Source organism: Nicotiana tomentosiformis, chromosome 10 (genome assembly GCF_000390325.3).
Source record: "Nicotiana tomentosiformis chromosome 10, ASM39032v3, whole genome shotgun sequence".
NCBI lineage: Eukaryota > Viridiplantae > Streptophyta > Magnoliopsida > Solanales > Solanaceae > Nicotiana > Nicotiana tomentosiformis.
This window is the reverse complement of record NC_090821.1, coordinates 5,121,866-5,145,095: the sequence shown is the minus strand read 5'-3', so window position 1 is coordinate 5,145,095 and position 23,230 is coordinate 5,121,866. Positions and strand designations below refer to the sequence as shown.

At 37.2% G+C, this 23,230-nt stretch overlaps 2 protein-coding genes across 2 annotated transcripts; one reads left to right on the top strand and one right to left on the bottom strand.

The window, feature by feature from the left end:
- Positions 1–1,029: 1,029 nt before the first annotated feature.
- Positions 1,030–3,601, bottom strand: LOC138899685 (uncharacterized). Its single transcript, XM_070186367.1, has 5 exons — positions 3,224–3,601; positions 2,228–2,476; positions 2,128–2,183; positions 1,458–1,827; positions 1,030–1,275 (listed from the first exon to the last, which is right to left on the bottom strand). Exons 1-5 carry the CDS (start codon positions 3,599–3,601, stop codon positions 1,030–1,032), a joined length of 1,299 nt encoding a protein of 432 aa, XP_070042468.1.
- Positions 3,602–19,237: 15,636 nt separating this feature from the next.
- LOC104089019 (arginine decarboxylase 1B, chloroplastic) lies at positions 19,238–22,100 on the top strand. Its single transcript, XM_009593828.4, has one exon. It carries the CDS (start codon positions 19,710–19,712, stop codon positions 21,900–21,902), a length of 2,193 nt encoding a protein of 730 aa, XP_009592123.1. The 5' UTR covers positions 19,238–19,709; the 3' UTR covers positions 21,903–22,100.
- Positions 22,101–23,230: the final 1,130 nt, after the last annotated feature.

Genomic DNA, 23,230 nt, shown 5'->3' with positions numbered 1-23,230 from the left:
CCTATAATGAGGCTTGTCCAGGCAATGCTTTAGTCATGATATCAGCTAGCTGGGCAGTACTGGGAACAAAATACAAAGAAATTAGGCCAGAGTGCAAACATTCACGGACATAGTGACAGTCAATTTCTATGTGTTTGGTGCTTATGGAAGACATGTTTCTTGGCTATGTGCAAAACAGCCTGACTGTCATAATATATAGGAACATGACTGCAAATGTGCAAGCCAAGATCACCCAGAAGTCGAACCAACCAAGAAACTTCAGCAACAGTATTCCTCAAAGCCTTGTACTCGGCTTCAACTGAAGATAAGAAAATAGTAGGTTGTTTCTTGCTTTTTCAGGATATAGGACTGCCACCAAGTATGATGCAATAGCCAGAAACAGACTTGCGAGAGACAACACAAGTTGCCCAGTCAGAATCAGAATATCCAAGGAGAGAAAAATCAGAACTGCTAGAAATAAGAATATCCTAGGCAGGATCATTCAGAAGATACCTAAGAACATGTAAAGCAATCTGCATGTGGGGCCCTTGAGGCTTTTGAAGAAATTGACTTAAGTGTTGCACAGAGAATGAGATATCTGGTCTGGTGTGTTGCAAGAAATTGAGCTTGCCAACTAACCTTCTATAGGCACTTGGATCAGTGAGTGGCTCTCCCATGGCCAACACTAACTTGGATGAAGAATCCAAAGGTGTTAGAACAGGTGTGAAGTGGTGGCAGTGAAATTCAGTAAGTAGATTAGTGGTATGCTTGTGTTGAGTCATAAGATAACCCTAAGGATGCTTGGAAACCTCCAAACCCAAAAAGTAATGAACTGAACCCAAATCCTTGACCTTGAACCGAGAATCCAAAAAAGATTTCAGGGAGTGCAACTCAGAAACATCATCTCCAACCAAGAGAATGTCATCTACATATACAACTAGCACCACCAGAGAACCAGAAGATGGTTTGGTGAAGAGGGAATAGTCATTCAAACTAGAAATGTAGCCCCTAGATAGCAAAGCTTTAGATAGTTTTGAAAACTACTGTCTTCTAGAAGCCTGCATAAGGCCATATAGGGTCTTTTTGAGCCTGCAAAGAAGTGGAGGAAGAGGAAACATCAAGGCCAGAGGGAATCTTCATGTAGACCTCCTCACTGAGGTCACCATGAAAGAAAGCATTGTTCACATCAAGTTGAAAGACAGTCCAACTTCTCTTAACAGCCGGAGTCAACAAGCATTTAATAGTAGTTAGCTTGACCACAGGAGAAAAGGTTTCAGTGAAGCTAATACCTTCCCTCTAAGCATCACCCCTAATTACAAGGAATAACGTTCTTGCTGGGAGGTAGAAGAACAATATCCCAAGTCTGGTTTTCTTCAATAGCCTTAAATTCATGTAGCATAGCCTCCTACCAAGCAGGGTTTGATGCTGCCTGCTGGTAGAATTAGGGCTCATGCATATGAGATTCACTAGGAAAAAACCTTGGATGTATTAGATGAAGGGGCAGAAAGAAGGGTAGAGTTGCAGATATAATCATCTAGGTAGGCAAGTTTGACAATAGTTCTAAGAGATTTCGTGAGAATAGGAGAAAGAGGAGAAGCAGAATAAGGAATGGTAGAACTGGAAGATGTAGGAGAAGGCAAATCAGATGTAATAGGTCTGAGAAGAGGGGAAGAGGAGCCTATAGGAGACTCAGGAGGACTGGAAACAGGCATAGGAATATCTTCAGGGATGAGTGGAGCAACATGAACAAAAGGTGGAGAGTCCATATAGGGTTGACTAAGTGAAGGAAGAGAAGGGGAAGAAGATGAAGAGTTGTAAGGAAAGACATGTTCATGAGGCACTATATCTCTAGAGAAGAAAACAAAGAAATTAGAAAGATTTAATAGTTTGTAACCCTTCTTACCACAGGGGTACCCTAGAAATAGACAAGAGATGGCTCTGGGCTATAATTTGTCCATGCTAACCTTAGGAGATATGGCAAAACAAAGACAACCAAAAGAATTTAAGTGTTCATAAAAGGGTGAATGACCATGTAGTTTTTCATAAGGAGAGAGGTTGAGTAAGAGAGGTGATGGCATTCTGTTAATAAGATAAGTAGCGGTGAGGATACATTCACCCCAAAATTTAATGAGAAGTTTAGATTGAAACAAAAGAGCCCTGGCAACTTCTAAAAGATGTTTGTATTTTCTCTCCACAATACCATTCTGTTGTGGAGTAAAAGGAATAGTGGTTTGGTGAAGGTACTCACATTGGCAAAGAAAGCAGCAGCTTTAGAACTACTACCTAATTCAAATGCATTTTCTGACCTAAAGGTATGAACAGAAGAATGAAAATGAACCTTGATCATGGATGTAAAAGCCTTAAGGACAGAGAGGACATTACTCTTACAAGAGAGAAGATGTGTCCATGTCACTCTAGTATAATCATCAACTAGAGTGAGGAAATACCCGAAACCATTAAAGGTTTTAATGTTGTAGGGTCCCCAAATGTCAATGAACTAGTTGAAAAGGAGCAGTAGAATGTATGGAATTATCATGAAAAGGTAATCTTTGTTGTCTGGCCATTGGGCAAATTGGACAAAGAAAAGATTGTTTAGAAGAAACTTTATCAGATAAATAAGAAATGGACTTCATTCTATGAAAAGGCATATGACCTAATCTTTAGTGCCAAAATAAGTCCATTTTATTAATGATGGGTGTTTGATTACAAGCATAATCAACATCAACAGAAGATTGATTGCAACAAGAAGTAAATGAGCTTGATTTATTACAAGGAATTGAACTAGGTTGAATTAGAGAATAACTAAATGAAGATGGAAATAGTTCAGCATCTGGATGCAGGTAGTACAGTCTCCCAACAGCCTTACCAATTACCAGTGGCCTCTTCAGAGAAGGGCCTTGTAAAAAATAATTGGTTTTGATAAGTATTGCTATACAATCCAACTGTGTAATGAGTTGATGAATGAAAATTAGATTGAAATGGAAAGAAGGCACAATGAGAACATTAAGTAAGATTATGTTAGGTCTAAGGTGTAAAGATCCAGTTGATATAACTTTTACCTTATAACCATTAGGTAAAGTAACAAGAAATGGTTTAAACAAAGGTGTGAGGTTGTGAAGTAAGTGTTTATGTGGAGTCATGTGGTTAGTGGCTCCTGAATCCAAAATTCAAGGTTGTACACCTAGATGTGAAGATACACATGCATGAGAAACAAGAGAATCTGCAGTATAAGCACTAAACAAACCTGCAAAGTGAGCAAATGCAGAGTCTTCTGTAGAGGAAACAAAGGAGGAGTGGCATATGAAATCTCAGTCTGGATACAAGAAGTTGATTTCTTATTTTTAGTGAATTTGAAATCTGCAGGGAACCCATACAACCTATAACACTTGTCCACTTTATGTCCATTCTTTTTGCAATACTTGTAAGACACATGGTTGATATTCTTTTTGCAGTCAAAGCTGACTCTCTGAGTGAAGTTCCTATTATTGTTGAATGTAGCAGGAGAGACTAGAAAAGATGCAAAATCACCAGAAAAACCAGGAGCATGGGGTGCTTCTCTGTGGCTTTCATCTTGTTGTAAGATAGAGTAGACTTTACTTATAGGTGGTAAGGGGCTCATCATCATAATGGTGCTTTTGATAGTAGAATAAGACTCATTTAGGCCATTAAGAAATTGGAACAACTGTTGATCTTCTATGAACTTGGGAAGATCCCCACAGGAGCAAGCAAGTCCCACATAGGAAGAATTCAACTCAAAATTTCTTTCTTTTTTTAATACATATATTTTTTTAAAATAAAAAGTTTATTTATTCAGAAAATATTATTGAGAATAATAGAATAAAATAAAAAATAAAAAATATATCTTCTACTATATTATAAAAGGAAAGTAGCATACAAAAATTTAAATATAGTAATATGCTAATAAAAGTTTCTATTAACAATGCAATAATACTAAATATTGTATGATATAATAAATAAAAATACCGAACAAGCCTATTATTCGACGCCTATATAAGTCTCATTAATTTAATAGAGATTTTATTCATTAAAATTCAGATAATATTATTGAGAACAATATGATAAATTTAAAATAAAAAAATATTTCAAGGGTAATAAAATATATATCTTCTATTATATTATAAAAATAAAGTAGTAGACAAAACTATTAAATAAAGTAATATGCTAATAAAAATTTCTATTAACAATGCAATAATACTAAATATTGGATAATATAATAAAGAAAAATACAAAACAAAGAAGTTATTCAATGACTATATAACTCTCTTTAATTTAATAAAAATTTTATTCATTAAAATTCAGATAATATTATTGAGAACAATAGGATAAAATTCAAAATAAAAAAATATTTCAAGAGTAATAAAGTATATATCTTCTATTATATGACAAGAAGAAAGCAATAGACAAAAATATTAAACAAAGTAATATGCTAATAAAAATTTCTATTAACAATGTAAGAATACTAAATATTGGATAAGTATAATAAAAAAAATATATATAACAAAAAAGTTATTCAATGACTATACAAGTCTCTTTAATTTAATAGAGATTTTATTCATTAAAATTCAGACAATATTATTGAGATTATTAGAATAAAATTAAAATTAAAAAAATATTTCAAGAGTAATAAAATATATATCTTCTATTATATTACAAAAAAAGAGAGTAGTAGATAAAAATATTAAACAAAGTAATATGCTAATAAAAATTTCTATTAACAATGTAATTATATTAAATATTTGATAATATAATATAGAAAAATACATAATAAAAAAGTTATTTGATGACTATATAAGCCCCTTTAATTTAATAGAGATGATATTTATTAAAATTCTGATAATATTATTGACAACAACAGAATAAAATTTAAAATAAAAAATATTTCAAGATTAATAAAACATATATATATCTTCTCTTATATTACAAAAAGAAAGCGAACAAACAAAAATATTAACCAAAATAATATGCTAATAAAAAATTTCTATTAACAATGTAAAAATACTAAACATTGGATAATAGAATAAAGAAAAATATAGAATAAAAAAGTTATTCAATGACTATATAAGTCCCTTTAATTTAATAGAGATTTTATTATTGGTATATCACATTGACAAACAAGATGACAATTAAAATTTATTAAAGCAATACGATCTAATATATTCAAACAAACCCGATCATAATTTAATTTAATTAATATTTTTTAATATACACCGCGCATCGCGCGACAGAAAAATTATTCAATGACTATATAAGTCCCTTTAATTTAATAGAGATTTTATTATTGAGTATATCATATTGACAAATAAGATGATAATTGAAATTTATTAAAGTAATACGATCTAATATGTTCAAACAAGCCCGATCACAATTTAATTTAATTAATATTTTTTAATATTGACCGCATATCACGCGGGTATGACTACTAGTATAACTCTTAATAGTTGTAGTCAAATATATTTCTCTCATTACACGATTGGTTTAAATCTGCCCTTATTCACTAAGGCAAGAATTTTTCTAATACATGAGCTCTTTTTACGTGGAATGGACACCATGTAGTCACTTTTAAGCATGTGGTTTAAAATATATCCACAATTTACAATGCATTTAAAGATTAACCAATTTCGCTCAAATTTCAGGACACGATGTCCTAGAGTTTAAACCTCAAAATTTAAATTTCAGGACATCGTGTCTTAAAGTTCGAAAATTGTGTCTAAAAGTTCGAATCTTATGTCCCGGATTTTTAATTAGTAGTTCAGAAATTCAGGATACTTAATACTAAGTTTGAGTGAATTGGTTAGTCTTTAAATACATTGTAATTGTAGGTATATTTTAAATAGTAGTGGCTATTGTTGCACTTCGCCCTCTTTTTACAGAGTAAAATGGTTAAATTTTCCCTTAAACTATGTGAAATAGTCCGAATTTGCCTCTGAACTTTTAAGATATAAAATTAAATCTAATATTTTAGAAGGTTTAAATAAAAAGAGTGTAAAAAATAGAAATAAATATGAAATTTTAGTGCTTGGTAAGTGTACTAATAGTCTAATACATACATATGGTTGTTGAAAGCAATAACGTCATATGAAGGAAGTCAGCTAAGTCGGAGCAGTGGCTTTGGAGTGGGTGTGAGATGCTTCTTTCACAAATATATCGAATTCCGAACAACAAATGGGTTTTGTGGCCTCATTTTCTTAATCAGTGCTTGAATTTTCCACTTCCAATGCGCAATATGTACTATGATTAAAATTATTTAAAGGTAGTTATAAAAAATTTATTTACGAAAAAGGCTAAAATTACTCCTTTATTATTTTAAATTATTAAAAAAAAATCCTCTATTACACAATTTGATTATCTGAGACATTACTGTTCAACTTTGGATAAATATTACCCTTATTTTAAACGGTTGGACACGCTGGGTCGCCTAATTAAAAAGACCCCTATTTTCTCTCTTGATTTGTTTCAAAAATGAATCCTTCATCTAGAAAGTGTCAAGTATTTTGAAAAAGTTGATCTAATGCAACTCTGTGCCACCAAAAGGGTTGTTGGCCAAAAATGTCAAATTTGGCAACATGTAAATTGAAATGCATACCTATGTTGAGTTTGAATTTCATTTGCAATTGGGAGTATGTATTTGGTCCCTACCAAGAAGCCAATAAAAAACAAGAGAGCAGCCTCTTATGTTATGTGTGTGTAAGTAGAGTTTTCAAGAGTCATCAAAAGACAGAGAGAGATAAGGTTGCTAAGTCCTAGATGCACACCTACCCCTCTTTGTATTTTTAGCAGCTGGTTTAGAATTTGGTTATTTTGGGTTTATAATTTCAAGATTATATTCCCCTTCAATATGAAATATATAATATCAAGATGTTGGTGTAAATTTTATATCGGAATTAGTATTTTCACTTTTGTAACCAAATGTCCCCTTAGGTCTTGCACCCGCTTGATTCCGATGAATAAAAGGAGAGCTTGACCATAATTTTCCAAATAAGAAATAAAATTTCAGTAATTGAAAGGAAAAAAGGCTTTCACCATTATGATTTGATTTCTTGCTATTAAGAGATCCCTGCCATTCGTCTGATTGTAGATAAAGTCATACAAAACTAATATCTAAATTATTAAGTGTGATTTGATTTCTGGCTATTTCACTATATACAGATTGCAATATTTGACGTAATTAATATATAAATTATTAAGTGTATCTTTTTTAAGAATATCGATTTATAGCATTGAAAATGAAATATGTAGTGCACAAGAAAAAAACATGCAATTTGTTTAGGTGCTTTATTCAAGGAATGTTAAATCCAATATAAGATTTTCCTATTGAACTTGATACAAGATAATATCAAAAATGTGATAGTATAAGATAATCCTAATATCACTTAGGGTCGTTTGGTACGTCAGATAAGAATAATATCCCCAGAATAAAGTTTGAGATTAATTTTATCTCATATTTGATTTGTGATATTAGTTAATTCTGGAATAACTTTTATACTAAAATGCTGGGATTAACTATCCCATATAAAAGATGGATAGCTAATCTCATGGGATATCACACCCCCTTGGGATATCCTGGCAGGGGCGGTCTTTCCCTAAAGCAGGTAAAGAAGTTGCTTTAGGTCCCACATTTGTGAGGGAGGAGACATTTTTTGTTACACCTAATAAACTATATATAAGCTAAAAAAAAGTCATATGGTGAAAATGTTACACCCTGTACGTTCGAAGGTGACGTATAATGAATATGAGACTTGTTAATCATGATTTAAATGAGTTTAAAGTCATAATATGACTATATTTGATGGTTGGACAAAACACATAAAGTTTGGGAAAAATCGGATTAAAGTTGCGGAAAAACCGACTAAGAATTTGCCCTATAACAGAGCTTTTTGAGAAATATATTTCGTATGCTATATGAGGTCTTGTTGGGACATATTATATACCAAATTGAAGGTCTTAGAATGTAGTTTCCAACGCTCTTAACCGTTTGTTCATACAATATCCGTATAAAAAGATATAAGCGTTGGAAAATGGACGAATCAGAGGGAGCCAAGCTAGCACCTTTTGACTTTTCAAAAGTTTGATAAATATGTTTTAACTCGTCTCTCTCTTCATTTTACATAGAATCTGACCAGAGACACCATAAAAGAACGGTCCTTGAGCTCTCTAATAGCTTCAAATAATACTAACATCCCGGGTACGAAATCGAGAAGCGATAACATCAGAACGATCCCTACGACGTAAGTATCACTATATCACCTCTCTTTTTCCTTGTAGTTTGAGCTTTGGAATGTATTTATTAGTTAATAAAAAAAATTTAATTTCTGTATTTAAGCTTTAAAATATCAAGAAAAGTTGATAAATTTGTTTCCTAATAGTTAGACCTCACGGGACGGTAATCGAAAACCGTGAGTTCGAGTTATTTGAATTGTAGTGGACTGTTTTATGGGCTGTTTTGTGTTACTTTTGGGCTGTCTATTATGCTGCTGATTTATGGAGTTTGGAAGGATAAAAATGGCATGGAGAAATGCCACATGTTGTAGGGTAGTAGGTTGGTCGCTCGTCGTTGTAGTTGCAGGCTAATTGATAATTTGTTGATTGGGTGTATTATGGTATATTTGGGGGTTTTATTGTATTGAAAGTCCCGGATTGTAATTAGGTTGGTTTTGAGTTGCTGATTGTATTATGTTTGTATCTCGCCTATAATAGGCTTGAGGGAGCAGTAAAATCAGGGGAAATGCTGCCCGTTTTATTTTAGAATCGAGTTATCGTTTGAGATACGTAATATACTACCGCCATCTAAATTGTACACGTATTTCTTTGCTATAGGGTTGGCGCTCTAGTTGTCATAAGCTTGTTGTTGAGTTGCATTGACGACTTGAGGTATGTTAAGGCTATCCCTTATTTTATTTTATTTTCTAGCATGATCCAAATGATACAAACGAAACGAGCAAAATACGCAACGTTCATAAATGACTCTATTCATAGAAATATTAGAGGTGTCTATATTCTTGATTCCCCATGTGAATTATTATTATATCCTCTATTCATGGGTCTCAGAAAAATACGTATTTGATAAAGTTTGTCCGAAAGGCATATTATTTTTATGATATTCGAGAAATCTTATTAACGTATTTCTATTGCATTTCATGCATTTATACATGTACATTGACCCATGACCACAAGGCGTTATATACGCGTATATTATATGTATATAGGATATGGAAAAATGTTAAGGCGTTATATACGCACCACCACTTGATCGGCTGGTATATGTTGATGATTTTGCCCACAGTGGCCGAGATGATATGATGGGATGTCCTCAGAGGCTTGATGATGTTATGTACACCTATACATATGCATGATACGACATTTACACGCACGTGTATGATATTATAAATGTTTCAGGATTCACAAAGTTATTTAGACTCACATGTGGAATTCTTTACCCCATGTTTCATTTATGTCTTTTATGTACTGATTTTCATGCTTTACATACTCAGTACATTATTCGTACCGACGTCCCTTTTTGCCTGGGGACGCTGCGTTTCATGCCCGCAGGTGCATGTAGACAGGCTGACGGTCCCCCTTCTTAGGATCCTTGATCAGCGAGAGTTGGTGTGCTCCATTTGATCCGGAGCTATTTTGAGTTTTGGTACGGTGTGTTTACATATATATATATATATATATATATATATATATATATATATATATATATATATATATAGGTATGACAGGGCCCAGTCTCTTCCTTTATACAGTTGTACACTCTATTAGAGGTCTGTAGATAGTCATGTATAGTTATATAGTATGTGGCCTTGTCGGCTCACCCTACAGTATATATATGTATGTATATATGTCTTTTGGGCCTGTTTTCCCACGTAGGTTCTTCATATGAATTAATAGTTTATTTTCAAACGTTATGCATGACCTACACTTATTTCATGTTTATATCTTAGACGAATGCTTATGAATGTTCGATAGGTAGAACTCGGGCACTCGTCACGGCCTATCGGTTTGGGTCGTGACAAAAGTGATATCAGAGCAGTTCTGTCCTAGGGTTGTCTATAGACCGTGTCTAGTAGAGTCTTGTTTATGGATGTGTTGTATACCACACTTATAGACAAGAGGCTACAAGATATTTAGGATGGTTACTCTTCTTTCTTATCTTAGATCGTGCGATATAAGAATTCATTTTCCTAACGACATGTTATGTTTTCAGCGATGCCCAAGAAGGCTACAGCCGCCCAGAAGGGCAAGTCCGTGGATGATGAGACTACAAGTAGAGCGCCACGAGTTACCAGGTCTCGGGGAGAGTCACATAGTGAGACTCCATCTCAGACTTCACATACCCTGCCCTTTCTAGAGGAGATCCGAGGGGCACCAGCTCCAGCACTCGCTCCAGTACCCGCAGCTCCTCATCCAGATGTACCGGGTCAGGAGATGAGAGATGTTATTCAGTTATTGACTTGGTTAGTGGCCGCACAAGCTCGACGTCAGGAGGTTGGTATTGGTCATGCAGATAGGGCCATTAGCGAGAGGGTTCGTGATTTCATTAATTTGGACCCTCAGATATTCACTGGAGCAGATCCAAATGAGGACCCTCAGGTATTTATCGATAGGATGCAGAGAACTTTGAGGGTAATGAAGGCCAATGCGGCTGAGTCAGTTGAGCTAGCTTCCTATAGACTTCGGGATGTTGCAATTAATTGGTACGAGTCTTGGGAGTTGTCCAGAGGCGAGGATGCCCTTCCAGCAGTATGGCAGGATTTTATAGAGGCTTTTCTTCATCATTATTTGCCACCAGAGCTTAAACGGGCCAGAGTTGATAGGTTCTTGACCCTTCGACAGGGTAATATGAGTGTTCGGGAGTACAGCCTTCAGTTTGATTCTTTGGCGAGGTATGCTCCCACTATTGTAGCTAAGATGGAGGATCGGGTTCACCGGTTTGTGATGGGGTTAGAGCCACACCTGCTCAATGACTGTATGTCGGTCTCACTTCATCCAGGCATTGATATTTCTCGTATTCAGGCATACGCTCAGGGTGTAGAAGAGCATAAGCAGAAGCAGAGGGCCGATCGTGAGCATGATAGGGGCCAGAGTAAGAGAGCGAGATATTCAGGTCCTTCTGGTGAGTTTCGAGGTGGTCAGAGACAGCAGTACCCGAGGTATCCAGCTCAGCTATCAGCTAGTGCACCCCCTCAGTTTTTCGGTAGGAGATTTGATCATTCCATATATTCAGGGCCCAGTCAGAGTTTCAGGGCCTCTCGTTCTCAGTATAGGGGTGAGTCAAGTCAGATGAGGCCACTCTTGCCACGATGTGCTTAGTGTGGTAAGCATCATGTCGGGCAGTGTCTCGTGGGGTTGGGTGTTTGTTATACTTGTGGTTATCCAGGCCACGTTATGAGAGATTATCCGACGAGAGGTGGTGCAGGTATAGTTCAGTCAACGGGATCTATAGCTGGTTCGTCATCATCAGTACGCCCCCCTAGGCAAGGATCACATGCACCAGTTGGTCGTGGTAGAGGCAGAAGTGGAGCATCTAGCTCGAGCGATCCTCAGAACCGCATTTATACATTAGCGGGTCGACAGGATCAGGAGTCGTCACCTGATGTTGTTACAGGTATATTATCAGTCTTTTCATATGATGTATATGCATTGATTGATCCAGGTTCCACTTTATCGTATGTCACTCGGTTGGTTGCTAGCAAGTTTGGGATAGAACCTGAGTTGATTAAACCTTTTGAGGTGTCTACACTTGTTGGGGATCCAGTGTTAGCTAGACGGGTATATAGATATTGTATAGCAAGAGTTCTTAGTCGTTCTACAGTAGCGGACCTGATTGAGCTAGATATGGTAGAATTTGATGTTATAATGGGTATGGATTGATTGGCTTCTTGTTATGCTAACGTTGATTGTAGATCAAAGATGGTTCGGTTCAAGTTTCCAGGGGAGCCAGTTCTAGAGTGGAAAGGTAATACTGCATCGCCGATAGGTAGGTTTATTTCCTATCTCAAGGCAAGGAAGATGATCAGAAAGGGCTATATTTATCACTTAGTTCGGGTACAGGATGTGAAAGCAGAGTCACCGACCCTTCAATCTATTTCGGTGGTTAATGAGTTTCCCGATGTTTTTCCCGATGAGCTTCCAGGCCTTCCGCCAGAGCGGGAGATTGAGTTTTCTATTGACACATTACCAGATACTCAGCCGATATCTATTCCTCCTTATAGAATGGCACCTGCAGAGCTGAGAGAGTTGAAAGAACAACTGAGGGATTTGCTTGAAAAAGGCTTTATCAGACCCAGTACATCACCGTGGGGAGCACCTGTGTTATTTGTGAGAAAGAAAGATGGTTTCTTGCGGATGTGTATTGATTACAGACAGTTTAATAAGGCGACGATCAAGAATAGGTACCCACTCCCGAGGATTGATGATTTATTTGATCAGTTGCAGGGTGCCAGGTGTTTCTCAAAGATAGACTTGAGGTTGGGGTACTATCAGGTAAGGGTTAGAGAGAAGGATATTCCAAAGACAGCATTCAGGACCAGATACAGACACTTTGAGTTTCGTGTTATGTCATTTGGTTTGACTAATGCCCCAGCGATATTTATGGACTTGATGAACTGTGTGTTCAGACCCTTTCTAGATCTGTTCGTGATTGTATTTATAGATGATATTTTGGTTTATTCTCGTTCAGAGGTTGAGCATGCAGATCATTTGCGTACTGTGCTTAGAGGTCTATAAGAAAGGAAGTTGTATGCAAAGTTCTCTAAATGTGAATTCTGGTTGAATTCTATAGCCTTCCTTGGTCATATTATTTCGGGTGAGGGTATCCGAGTCGATACACAGAAGATTGAGTCAGTGAAGACTTGGCCTAGACCTACGACACCGACAGAGGTTCGTAGCTTCCTGAGTTTGGCAGGTTATTACAGGAGATTTGTAGAGGGGTTTTCTTCCCTTTCAGCACCATTGACAAAGTTGACTCAGAAGGCAACCAATTGTCAGTGGACTGATGCTTGTGAGCGGAGTTTTCAGGCATTGAAGGATAGATTGACTTCAGCACCGGTTCTGACAATTCCAGAAGGGACCGATGGTTATGCTATCTATTGTGACGCTTCGGGAGTTGGATTGGGTTGTGTATTGATACAACATAGTAAGGTTATCGCTTATGCTTCTAGACAACTAAGAAACCACGAGAAGAATTACCCCACCTACGATTTATAGTTAGCCGCGGTGATTCATGCACTAAAGATGTGGAGGCACTATTTGTATGGCATTCATGTTGATATCTATACGGACCATAAGGGCCTTCAGTATATATTCAAGCTAAAGGAATTGAATTTACGTCAGAGGCGATGGTTGGAGCTACTAAAAGACTATGATGTTGATATTTTATACCATCCAGGAAAGGTGAATGTAGTAGCCGACGCCCTCCGTCGTAGATCTATGGGTAGCTTATCATATTTACAGCCAGAGAAGAGTGAGAAAACTTATGAGATTCATCAACTAGCTAAACTTGGAGTTCGATTATTAGATTCAGGTGGTACCGGAGTTACTATTCAGGACACGACAACATCCTCTCTAGTAACTGAAGTGAAGGAATGCCAATATGAAGATCCTGTGCTAGCTCACTACAGAGATACAACCCCTCAAAAGGAGAAGACACCATTGGAGATTACAGGAGATGGAGTCCTTAGATATCGAGGTCGATTATGTGTTCCTAATGTAGCAGGGTTGCGCCAGCAGGTTATAGGAGAAGCTCACTATTCTCATTAATCCATTCATCTAGGAGAGACGAAGATGTATCATGATATCAGGGGAATATACTGGTGGGACGGAATGAAAAAGGATATAGCAGAGTTTGTTACTCAGTGCCCAAATTGTCAGCAGGTTAAGATTGAGCATCAGAAAACCTGTGGATTATTACAGGATATAGAGATTCCGACTTGGAAATGGGAAGTGATTAACATGGATTTCATCATAGGCTTACCTCGTACCCAGCGTAAGTTCAATTCTATATGGGTTATTATTGATAGACTTACAAAATCAGCCTATTTTCTGTCTGTCAGGACTACGTATTCAGCAGAGGATTATGCAAGGATTTACATTAAGGAGATAGTACGACTTCATGGTGTCCCTATATCTATTATCTCAGATAGAGGTACTCAATTTACAGCTAATTTCTGAAGGTCCTTCCAAAAAGGACTGGGGACTCAAATAAGTCTTAGTATAATATTTCATCCCCAAACAGACGGTCAGGCTGAGCGTACTATTTAGACACTGGAGGATATGCTACGGGCTAGTGTGATGGACTTCAGGAGTAACTGGGATGATCATCTTCCACTTATTGAGTTCGCATATAATAATAGTTATCATTCCAGCATTCAGATGGCTCCATACGAAGCTCTTTACGGACAAAAGTGTAGGTCACCTATCGGATGGTTCGAGGTTGGGGAAACTAAGTTAGTAGGACCAGAGTTGGTACAACATGCAGTTGAGAAGATTAAGCTTATACGGGAAAGGCTATTAGCAGCTCAGAGTCGTCAGAAGTCATATGCAGATAATCGACGATGAGACTTGGAGTTTCAGGTAGATGATTGGGTATTCCTAAAGGTATCACCGATGAAAGGCATTATGAGATTTGGTAAGAAAGGAAAGCTTAGCCCTCCATACATTGGACCTTATAAGATCATACGCAGAGTAGGCCAGGTAGCATATGAGTTAGACTTGCCTTCCAACTTGGAGTCAGTACATCCAGTTTTTCACGTGTCTATGCTCCGCAAGTGTATTGGAGATATTTCTAGAGTCGTTCCAGTTGACGATATTCAGGTCACAGAGCATCTATCATATGAGGAAGCTCCCATTGCTATACTAGATAGACAAGTTCGGAGATTGAGAACTAAAGACGTATCTTCGGTTAAAGTACTTTGGAGGAACAATAATGTGGAGGAGATGACTTGGAAAGCTGAAGAAGACATGAAGTCTAGGTATCCTCATTTGTTTCCGCTTCCGAAGGAGGATCGGACTGAGATATCACAACCTTAGGTACGTATATGGTATTTGATTCTTATGTTAGTTATTGTCATTGGTTGTGTGAGACCATTGGTGTTATTGATGATTGTGGACCTGTGTGGCTTTGTATTGTTGGGTTTCTGTCTGACAGGTTGGTAGTGATACCATTACAGAGGAGACTCTGCCAAAATTTCTATAAATCTCTAGGAGTTTAACATTCGAGGACGAATGTTTCTAAGAGGGGAAGATTGTTACACCCTGTACGTCCGAAGGTGACGTATAATGAATATGAGACTTGTTAATCATGATTTAAATAATTTTAAAGTCATAATATGACTATATTTGATGGTTGGACAAAACACATAAAGTTTGGGGAAAATCGGATTAAAGTTGTGAAAAACCGACTAAGAATTTGCCATATAACAGAGCTTTTTGAGAAATATATTTCGTATGTTATATGAGGTCTTTTTGGGATATATTATATACCAAATTGAAGGTCTTGGAATGTAGTTTCCAACTCTTTTAACCGTTTATTCATACGATATTCGAATAAAAAGATATAAGTATTGGAAAATGAACGAATCAGAGGGTGCCAAGCTAGCACCTTTTGACTTTTCAAAAGTTTGATAAATATGTTTTAACTCGTCTCTCTCTCTTCATTTTACATAGAATCTGACCAGAGACACCATAAAAGAACGGTCCTTGAGCTCTCTAATAGCTACAAATAATACTAGCATCCCGGGTACGAAATCGAGAAGCGATAACATCAGAACGAACCCTACGACGTAAGTATCACTATATCACCTCTCTTTTTCTTTGTAGTTTGAGTTTTGGAATGTATTTATTAGTTAATAAAAATTTTTAATTTCTGTATTTAAGCTTTAAAATATCAAAAAAAGTTGATAAATTTATTTCCTAATAGTTAGACCTTACGGGACGGTGATCGGAAGCTGTGAGTTCGAGTTATTTGAATTGTAGTGGACTGTTTTGTGGGCTATTTTATGTTGCTTTTGGGCTGTCTATTGTGCTGCTGATTTATGGAATTTGGAAGGATAAAAATGGCGTGGAGAAATGCCACATGTTATAGGGTAGTAGGTTGGTCATTCGTCGTTGTAGTTGCAGGCTAATTGATAAATTGTTGATTGGGTGTATTATGGTATATTTGAGGGTTTTATTGTATTGAAGGTCCCGGATTGTAATTAGGTTGGTTTTGAGTTGCTGATTGTATTATGTTTGTATCTCGCCTATAGTAGGCTTGAGGAAGCAGTAAAATCAGGAAAAATGCTGCCCGTTTTATTTTAGAATCGAGTTATCGTTTGAGATACGTAATATACTACCGCCATCTAAATTGTACACGTATTTCTTTGCTATAGGGTTGGCGCTCTAGTTGTCATAAGCTTGTTGTTGAGTTGCATTTACGACTTGAGGTATGTTAAGGCTATCCCTTTTTTTCTTCTTCTTTCTGACATGATCCAAATGATACAAACGAAACGAGCAAAATACGCAACGTTCATAAATGACTCTATTCATAGAAATACTAGAGGTGTCTATATTCTTGATTCCCCATGTGAATTATTATTATATCCTCTGTTCATGGATCTCAGAAAAATACGTATTTGATAAAGTTTGTCCGAAAGGCATATTGATTTTATGATATTCGAGAAATCTTATTAACGTATTTCTATTGCATTTCATGCATTTATACATGTACATTGACCCATGACCATAAGGTGTTATATACGCGTATATTATATGTATATAGGATATGGGAAAAGGTTAAGGCGTTATATACGCACCACCACTTGATCGGCTGGTATATGTTGATGATTTTGCCCACAATGGCCGAGATGATATGATAGGATGCCCTCAGAGGCTTGATGATGTTATGTACACCTATACATATGCATGATACGACATTTACACGCACGTGTATGATATTATAAATGTTTCAGGATTCACAAAGTTATGTAGACTCACATGTGGAATTCTTTACCCCATGTTTCATCTATGTCTTTTATGTACTGATTTCAATGCTTTACATACTCAGTACATTATTCGTACCGACGCCCCTTTTTGCCTGGGGACGCTGCGTTTCATGCCCGCAGGTGCAGGTAGACAGGCCGATGGTCCCCCTTCTTAGGATCCTTGATCATCGAGAGTTGGTGTGCTCCATTTGATCCGGAGCTGCTTTGAGTTTTGGTACGGTGTGTTTTTATATATATATATATATATATATATATGGGTACGACGGGTCCCAGTCTCTTTCTTTATACAGTTGTACACTCTATTAGAGGTCTGTAAACAGTCATGTATAGTTATATAGTATGTGGCCTTGTCGGCTCGCCCTACAGTATATATATGTATGTATATATGTCTTTTGGGCCTGTTTTCCCACGTAGGTTCTTCATATGATTTAATAGTTTATTTCCAGACGTTATGCATGATCTACACTTATTTCATGTTTATATCTTAGACGAATGCTTATGAGTGTTCGATAGGTAGAACTCGGGCACTCGTCACGGCCTATCGGTTTGGGTTGCTTATGAGTGTTCGATAGGTAGAACTCGGGCACTCGTCACGGCCTATCGGTTTGGGTCGCGACAGAAAAAATGTGATTTTTTTCTTAACAAATATAAAGAAGAATGATTTGCAACTGTTATCAATTCTTCCAAGGAAATTGCATTTGAAATGAATATCGAACCTGGATTTCGTAAGAAACGTGTGATATATAGGAAGAAACAATATGATGAGAATGTTGATAATGAAATCTCAAAATCTCTCGAAGAGTCCTTCAGAGTTGATTACTTTTTATATATAGTAGACAAGGCTATTTTTTTTACTTCAATATATATTTGAACAATTCTAACAGTATGAAATATTTTTGATTTTCTATTTAGCGTTAAAAAACTGAGACCATTAGATAATGGAAGTTTAGATCAATAGATGATGAAAATTTTAAAAAATATTGTCTTAATCTTGAATGTTTCTTAAAGCATAATAATCAATCCGATATTGGTGGGTCAAATTTATTTTATGAATTAAAAGTGTTAAGAAAACTGTACAATTAGAAGATAACAGTTTAATTGATATACTCAATCAAATAAAAAGATTTGATTATTTTTCAAATGTCTATATTGCTTATAGAATAATGTTAATAACTCCTATTACTGTTTCTTCAGTTGAAAGAAGTTTTTCAAAATTAAAATTGATAAAATTTTAACTAAGATCAACAATGTCTCAAAAGAGTTAAATGGATTAGCTATATTGTCAATTGAGAAAGATTTATTAGAAGAAATTGAATATACAAAAATTACTAATAACTTTGCAACTAAAAAAACAAGAAAAATAGACTTCAAATAATTTTTTTAAAAAAAAAATTTAAGAAAAAGTTAAGGCCCCTCGTAAAGTTTGGCTTTAGGCCACAAAATTCGCCGGACCACCCCTAATCCTGAGATATCACACCATTATACCCAAAGACCCCTAAAAGTAAAAACATAAATATCATGCTCTGACAAGGGAGGGTTGTTCAGTTGGTAAAAACACCTCCACTTACGACCATTAGGTCCTAGGTTCGAGTCATGCTGGAGGGGAAGTGTATAGATACTACTATTTTGGGAGAGATTTAAAAAAAATAAAAAAATGGATTTAAAAAAAAAAATATCATGCTCTTTCGGCGGTATTTCAAAAGTACAAACTAAAATTATTTAATTTACTGAGTCCTTGGTATAAATTATGAAAATTCTGTGGGGATGTTTGAAAAGTTAATGCCTTCCCCAAACAAAAACAATCGGAAAAAACACAGAACCAGCACACCCAAGTGGAATCTGAAGTTCTGGATTCATGACGTGGAATAATCACAACCGTTTGTTCCAAAATCCAGATCAGACGAATCTTCTCAACTCTTTCCTTCATTTTCGTAAGCAATATGTAATCTCCTCAAATTCTCCCGATATTTTACATACCTAACGTGGTTATCTTATCTTCTCGGTTGAAACTAAAGACTCTAGAAAAAAAAGACTGAAAATCGGGTCCCACGGGTAAATGCCACGCGGCAACTCGCCCTTGTCTATCCACTCCACTGCGAAAGAATCTCTAAACCCACTAAATAATCACGTATTTTGCATTACTATCTCGTAACAAAAAGAGGAAATAAAAAGCCCAGATATTTAATTCGGGCCAAAATCAAGACCCATAGCCCGGCCTCCTATTTTCCCCCTATATAAGCAAACGAACCCTCCCATGCAATTCTCGCTCATTTCACAGTTGTTTTACTGTTTTCCCATACATCTCTATCAGCCGTCTCATTTTCCGGTAACCGTTTAGGTTTCCGACCAAATCCTTTCTTCTTTTCCGGCAGCCAATTTCGGTTAAGATCTGTATGGTGTTGTGTTTGTTTGACTCTTAGGTTTGTTTTGGTTTCGATTCGGTAATTCGATTTTGTTTTGAACATTAAAATTTGCTTCTTCTGAAAGGTCAGTGTGGGGATTTTTGGTTCGTATAGTGGTGTGTTAGAAGGTGGTTGTCTTTTGATTAAGTTCTCTTTTTGCTTCTTTTGAGGGGGTAGCCGGGGCTCCGGCCTCGGCGGGTTCTAAAGCCCCCAGTTATTACAACATTGGTGAAAATTCTGTTGTATAAAAAAATCCTTTTTCTCTCTATTCTTTGATTCTTTTGTTTTTTACTTTCGTAAAAGAAACAAACAGATTAGGGAAGAGATGCCTGCCTTAGGTTGTTGTGTAGACGCTGCTGTTTCTCCTCCTCCCGGCTATTCCTTCCTTTGGGATAGCTCTCTTCCCGCGCCGGAGATTTTTCCCTCCGGCGTACCTCTGTCGACAAACACCGCCGCCACTACCACCACCACCACCCATTGGTCTCCGGCGCACTCATCCGCTCTTTATTCTATTGACGGATGGGGTGCTCCGTATTTCACCGTTAATTCCTCCGGTGATATCTCCGTTAAGCCACATGGTACGGAAACTCTGCCTCACCAGGAAATTGATCTCCTTAAGGTCGTGAAAAAAGCATCCGACCCGAAAAATTCGGGTGGACTCGGGTTGCAGTTTCCGCTCGTTGTTCGGTTCCCTGATATTCTGAAAAACCGGTTGGAGTCTCTACAATCGGCTTTTGATTATGCGGTTCAGTCACAAGGTTATGAGGCTCACTACCAAGGTGTTTATCCTGTTAAATGCAATCAGGACAGGTTCGTTGTTGAAGATATTGTCAAATTCGGGTCGGGTTTCCGATTCGGTCTCGAAGCCGGCTCGAAACCCGAGCTCCTCCTAGCTATGAGCTGTCTCTGCAAGGGCAGTCGTGAGGGTCTTCTTGTATGCAACGGGTTCAAAGATGCTGACTACATTTCGCTTGCTTTGGTTGCAAGGAAGCTCATGTTGAATACAGTAATTGTGCTTGAACAAGAGGAGGAGCTTGATTTGGTGATTGACATCAGCAGAAAAATGGCTGTCCGGCCTTTGATCGGGCTTCGGGCTAAGCTCAGGACCAAACATTCCGGCCATTTCGGATCCACTTCAGGAGAGAAAGGTAAGTTTGGGCTTACGACAACACAGATCGTTCGTGTGGTGAAGAAGCTAGAAGAATCCGGAATGTTGGATTGTCTTCAGCTGCTGCATTTTCATATTGGATCTCAGATCCCTTCGACGGCTTTGCTTGCTGATGGCGTGGGTGAGGCCGCTCAGATTTACTGTGAATTAGTCCGCCTTGGTGCTGGCATGAAATACATTGATTGTGGTGGTGGCCTTGGAATTGACTATGATGGTACAAAATCGTGTGATTCCGATTGTTCAGTTGGATATGGCCTTCAGGAGTATGCATCTACAGTTGTTCAAGCTGTTCGATTTGTTTGTGATCGGAAGAATGTGAAACATCCGGTGATTTGTAGCGAGAGTGGGAGAGCAATTGTATCTCATCACTCTGTTTTGATATTTGAGGCTGTTTCTTCAACTACAACACGCTCACAAGAGTTATCTTCTGTTGATCTCCAGTCATTTGTGGAGAAGCTTAATGATGATGCTCGTGCTGATTATCGGAATTTATCTGCTGCTGCTATTCGTGGAGAGTACGATACGTGTGTACTTTATGCCGATCAGTTGAAACAGAGATGTGTGGAGCAGTTCAAAGATGGTAATTTGGACATTGAACAGCTTGCTGCCGTAGATGGTATTTGTGACTTCGTGTCGAAGGCTATTGGGGCTTCTGATCCTGTCCGCACATATCATGTGAATCTTTCGATCTTCACTTCAATTCCCGATTTTTGGGCAATTGACCAACTATTCCCAATTGTTCCCATCCATAAGCTAGATGAACGGCCTGGAGTCCGAGGAATATTATCGGACTTGACCTGTGATAGTGATGGGAAGATTGATAAGTTCATTGGAGGAGAGTCAAGCTTGCCGCTCCATGAATTAGGAAGTAATGGTGGTGGTGATGGTGGGAAATATTATCTGGGAATGTTTTTGGGTGGGGCTTATGAGGAGGCGCTCGGGGGCCTCCATAACCTATTTGGCGGACCCAGTGTTTTGCGCGTGTCACAGAGCGATAGCCCACACAGCTTCGCTGTGACATGCGCTGTTCCTGGTCCGTCTTGTGCTGACGTTCTCCGGGCGATGCAGCACGAGCCTGAACTCATGTTCGAGACGCTCAAGCACCGTGCTGAAGAATTCGTGCATAATGACGACGAACAAGAAGAAGATAAAGGGCTTGCATTTGCATCTTTAGCCAGCAGCTTAGCTCAGTCATTCAACAATATGCCTTACCTTGTTACCAATTCATCTTGCTGCCTTACTGCTGCCAATAACGGTGGCTATTACTATTGCAATGATGAGAACATTGTTGGGGTTGGCGCAGAATCTGCTGCAGCTGAGGAAGAGCTTTGGCCTTACTGTGTTGCTTGAAGTGTCTTGGATCATTTCCATTTTCCACCATTGTTCCTTTTTTGTTTCAATAAAGTGGCAATTTAGTTTGTCGTTGAGGTCGTCTGTTTCATTAATTATGTCATGTTAATTTATGTCATTTTTAGTTTAATTTTCTATTGTTGTTGGAACGCCAGATATTGTGTCCCATCTTATTAAATACATTTACTTCTCTTACAACTCCTGTGTCCTTTTTCAAAGTTAAATTTTTCTCTTTACTAGATTTTGAATCTGTCTTTCTATTGTTTACATTTACTTTACTAAAAGTTGAAGTCACACGCTTCAATGCTTCTTTTTGTTCAATCCCATTTCACACATATTTTGTAGGTTGAAGATGAACCATCTTACCAAACTGACCATTAAGTTAATAGTAGTAGAAAGTAAAATAAAAATGATTGTTTAGGGAAGATGGGTGGGTAGAGAGAACCGGAGTCCGATTTATGAATTAAATTTTATGGGTTCAATATTTAACGTTTTTAGTATTATAACAACAATAAACTCAGTATATTCCCAACAAGTGAGGTATGGGGAGAATAGTCTGTACGCAGACCTTACCTCTACTTAATGCAGGTAGAGAAGTTGTTTCCAATAGATCATCAGCTCAGGAAGGGTAAGAAGAAGAAGAGGAAAGCAATGAAGGAAGAAAGAAGGAAGAGAAAAGAAAAAGGGAGAGATAAAGGATAAGTAGTACTAAATAATAGCAACAAGGAATACAATACCTGAGGCGAACAAAACCACATAACGTAATAAAAATCTAAGAATAAGAAGGGACATGCGTGCTACTAAGACTATCGATGAACACTAAAAACTACCCACTAACCTTCTATCTTAATCCTCGACCTCCACACCCTCCTATCAAGGGTCATGTACTCAGTGAGCTGAAGCAGCGCCATGTCCTGTCTAATCACCTCTCCCCATTACTTCTTAGGCCTACCTCGACCTTTTCTCAAACTCTCTATGGCCAAACTCTCACATCTCCTAACAGGAGTATCAATGCTTCTTCTCTTAACATGTCAGAACTATCTCAGCCATTTGTATTAAACCGTTTATACTTTTAAAATATGAATTTAGATTCACTATTTGTTGATTTTAACATATAATTTATGCATATGATTTAATTCATTCTTGTTTGACCAAAAAGTGTAACTTTCTGCTAAACTATTAAATTTATGTAATAAAGTGTTAAATCTAGTTAAAGGTAATAACTCTAGATACCAATCTTAAAAACGTGTGAGAGATGGGGACAAATCCCGTAAAGGGTTGATAACAAGAAGTACAAAATATTTTTAAAGTGTGAGCAATAATGGAGG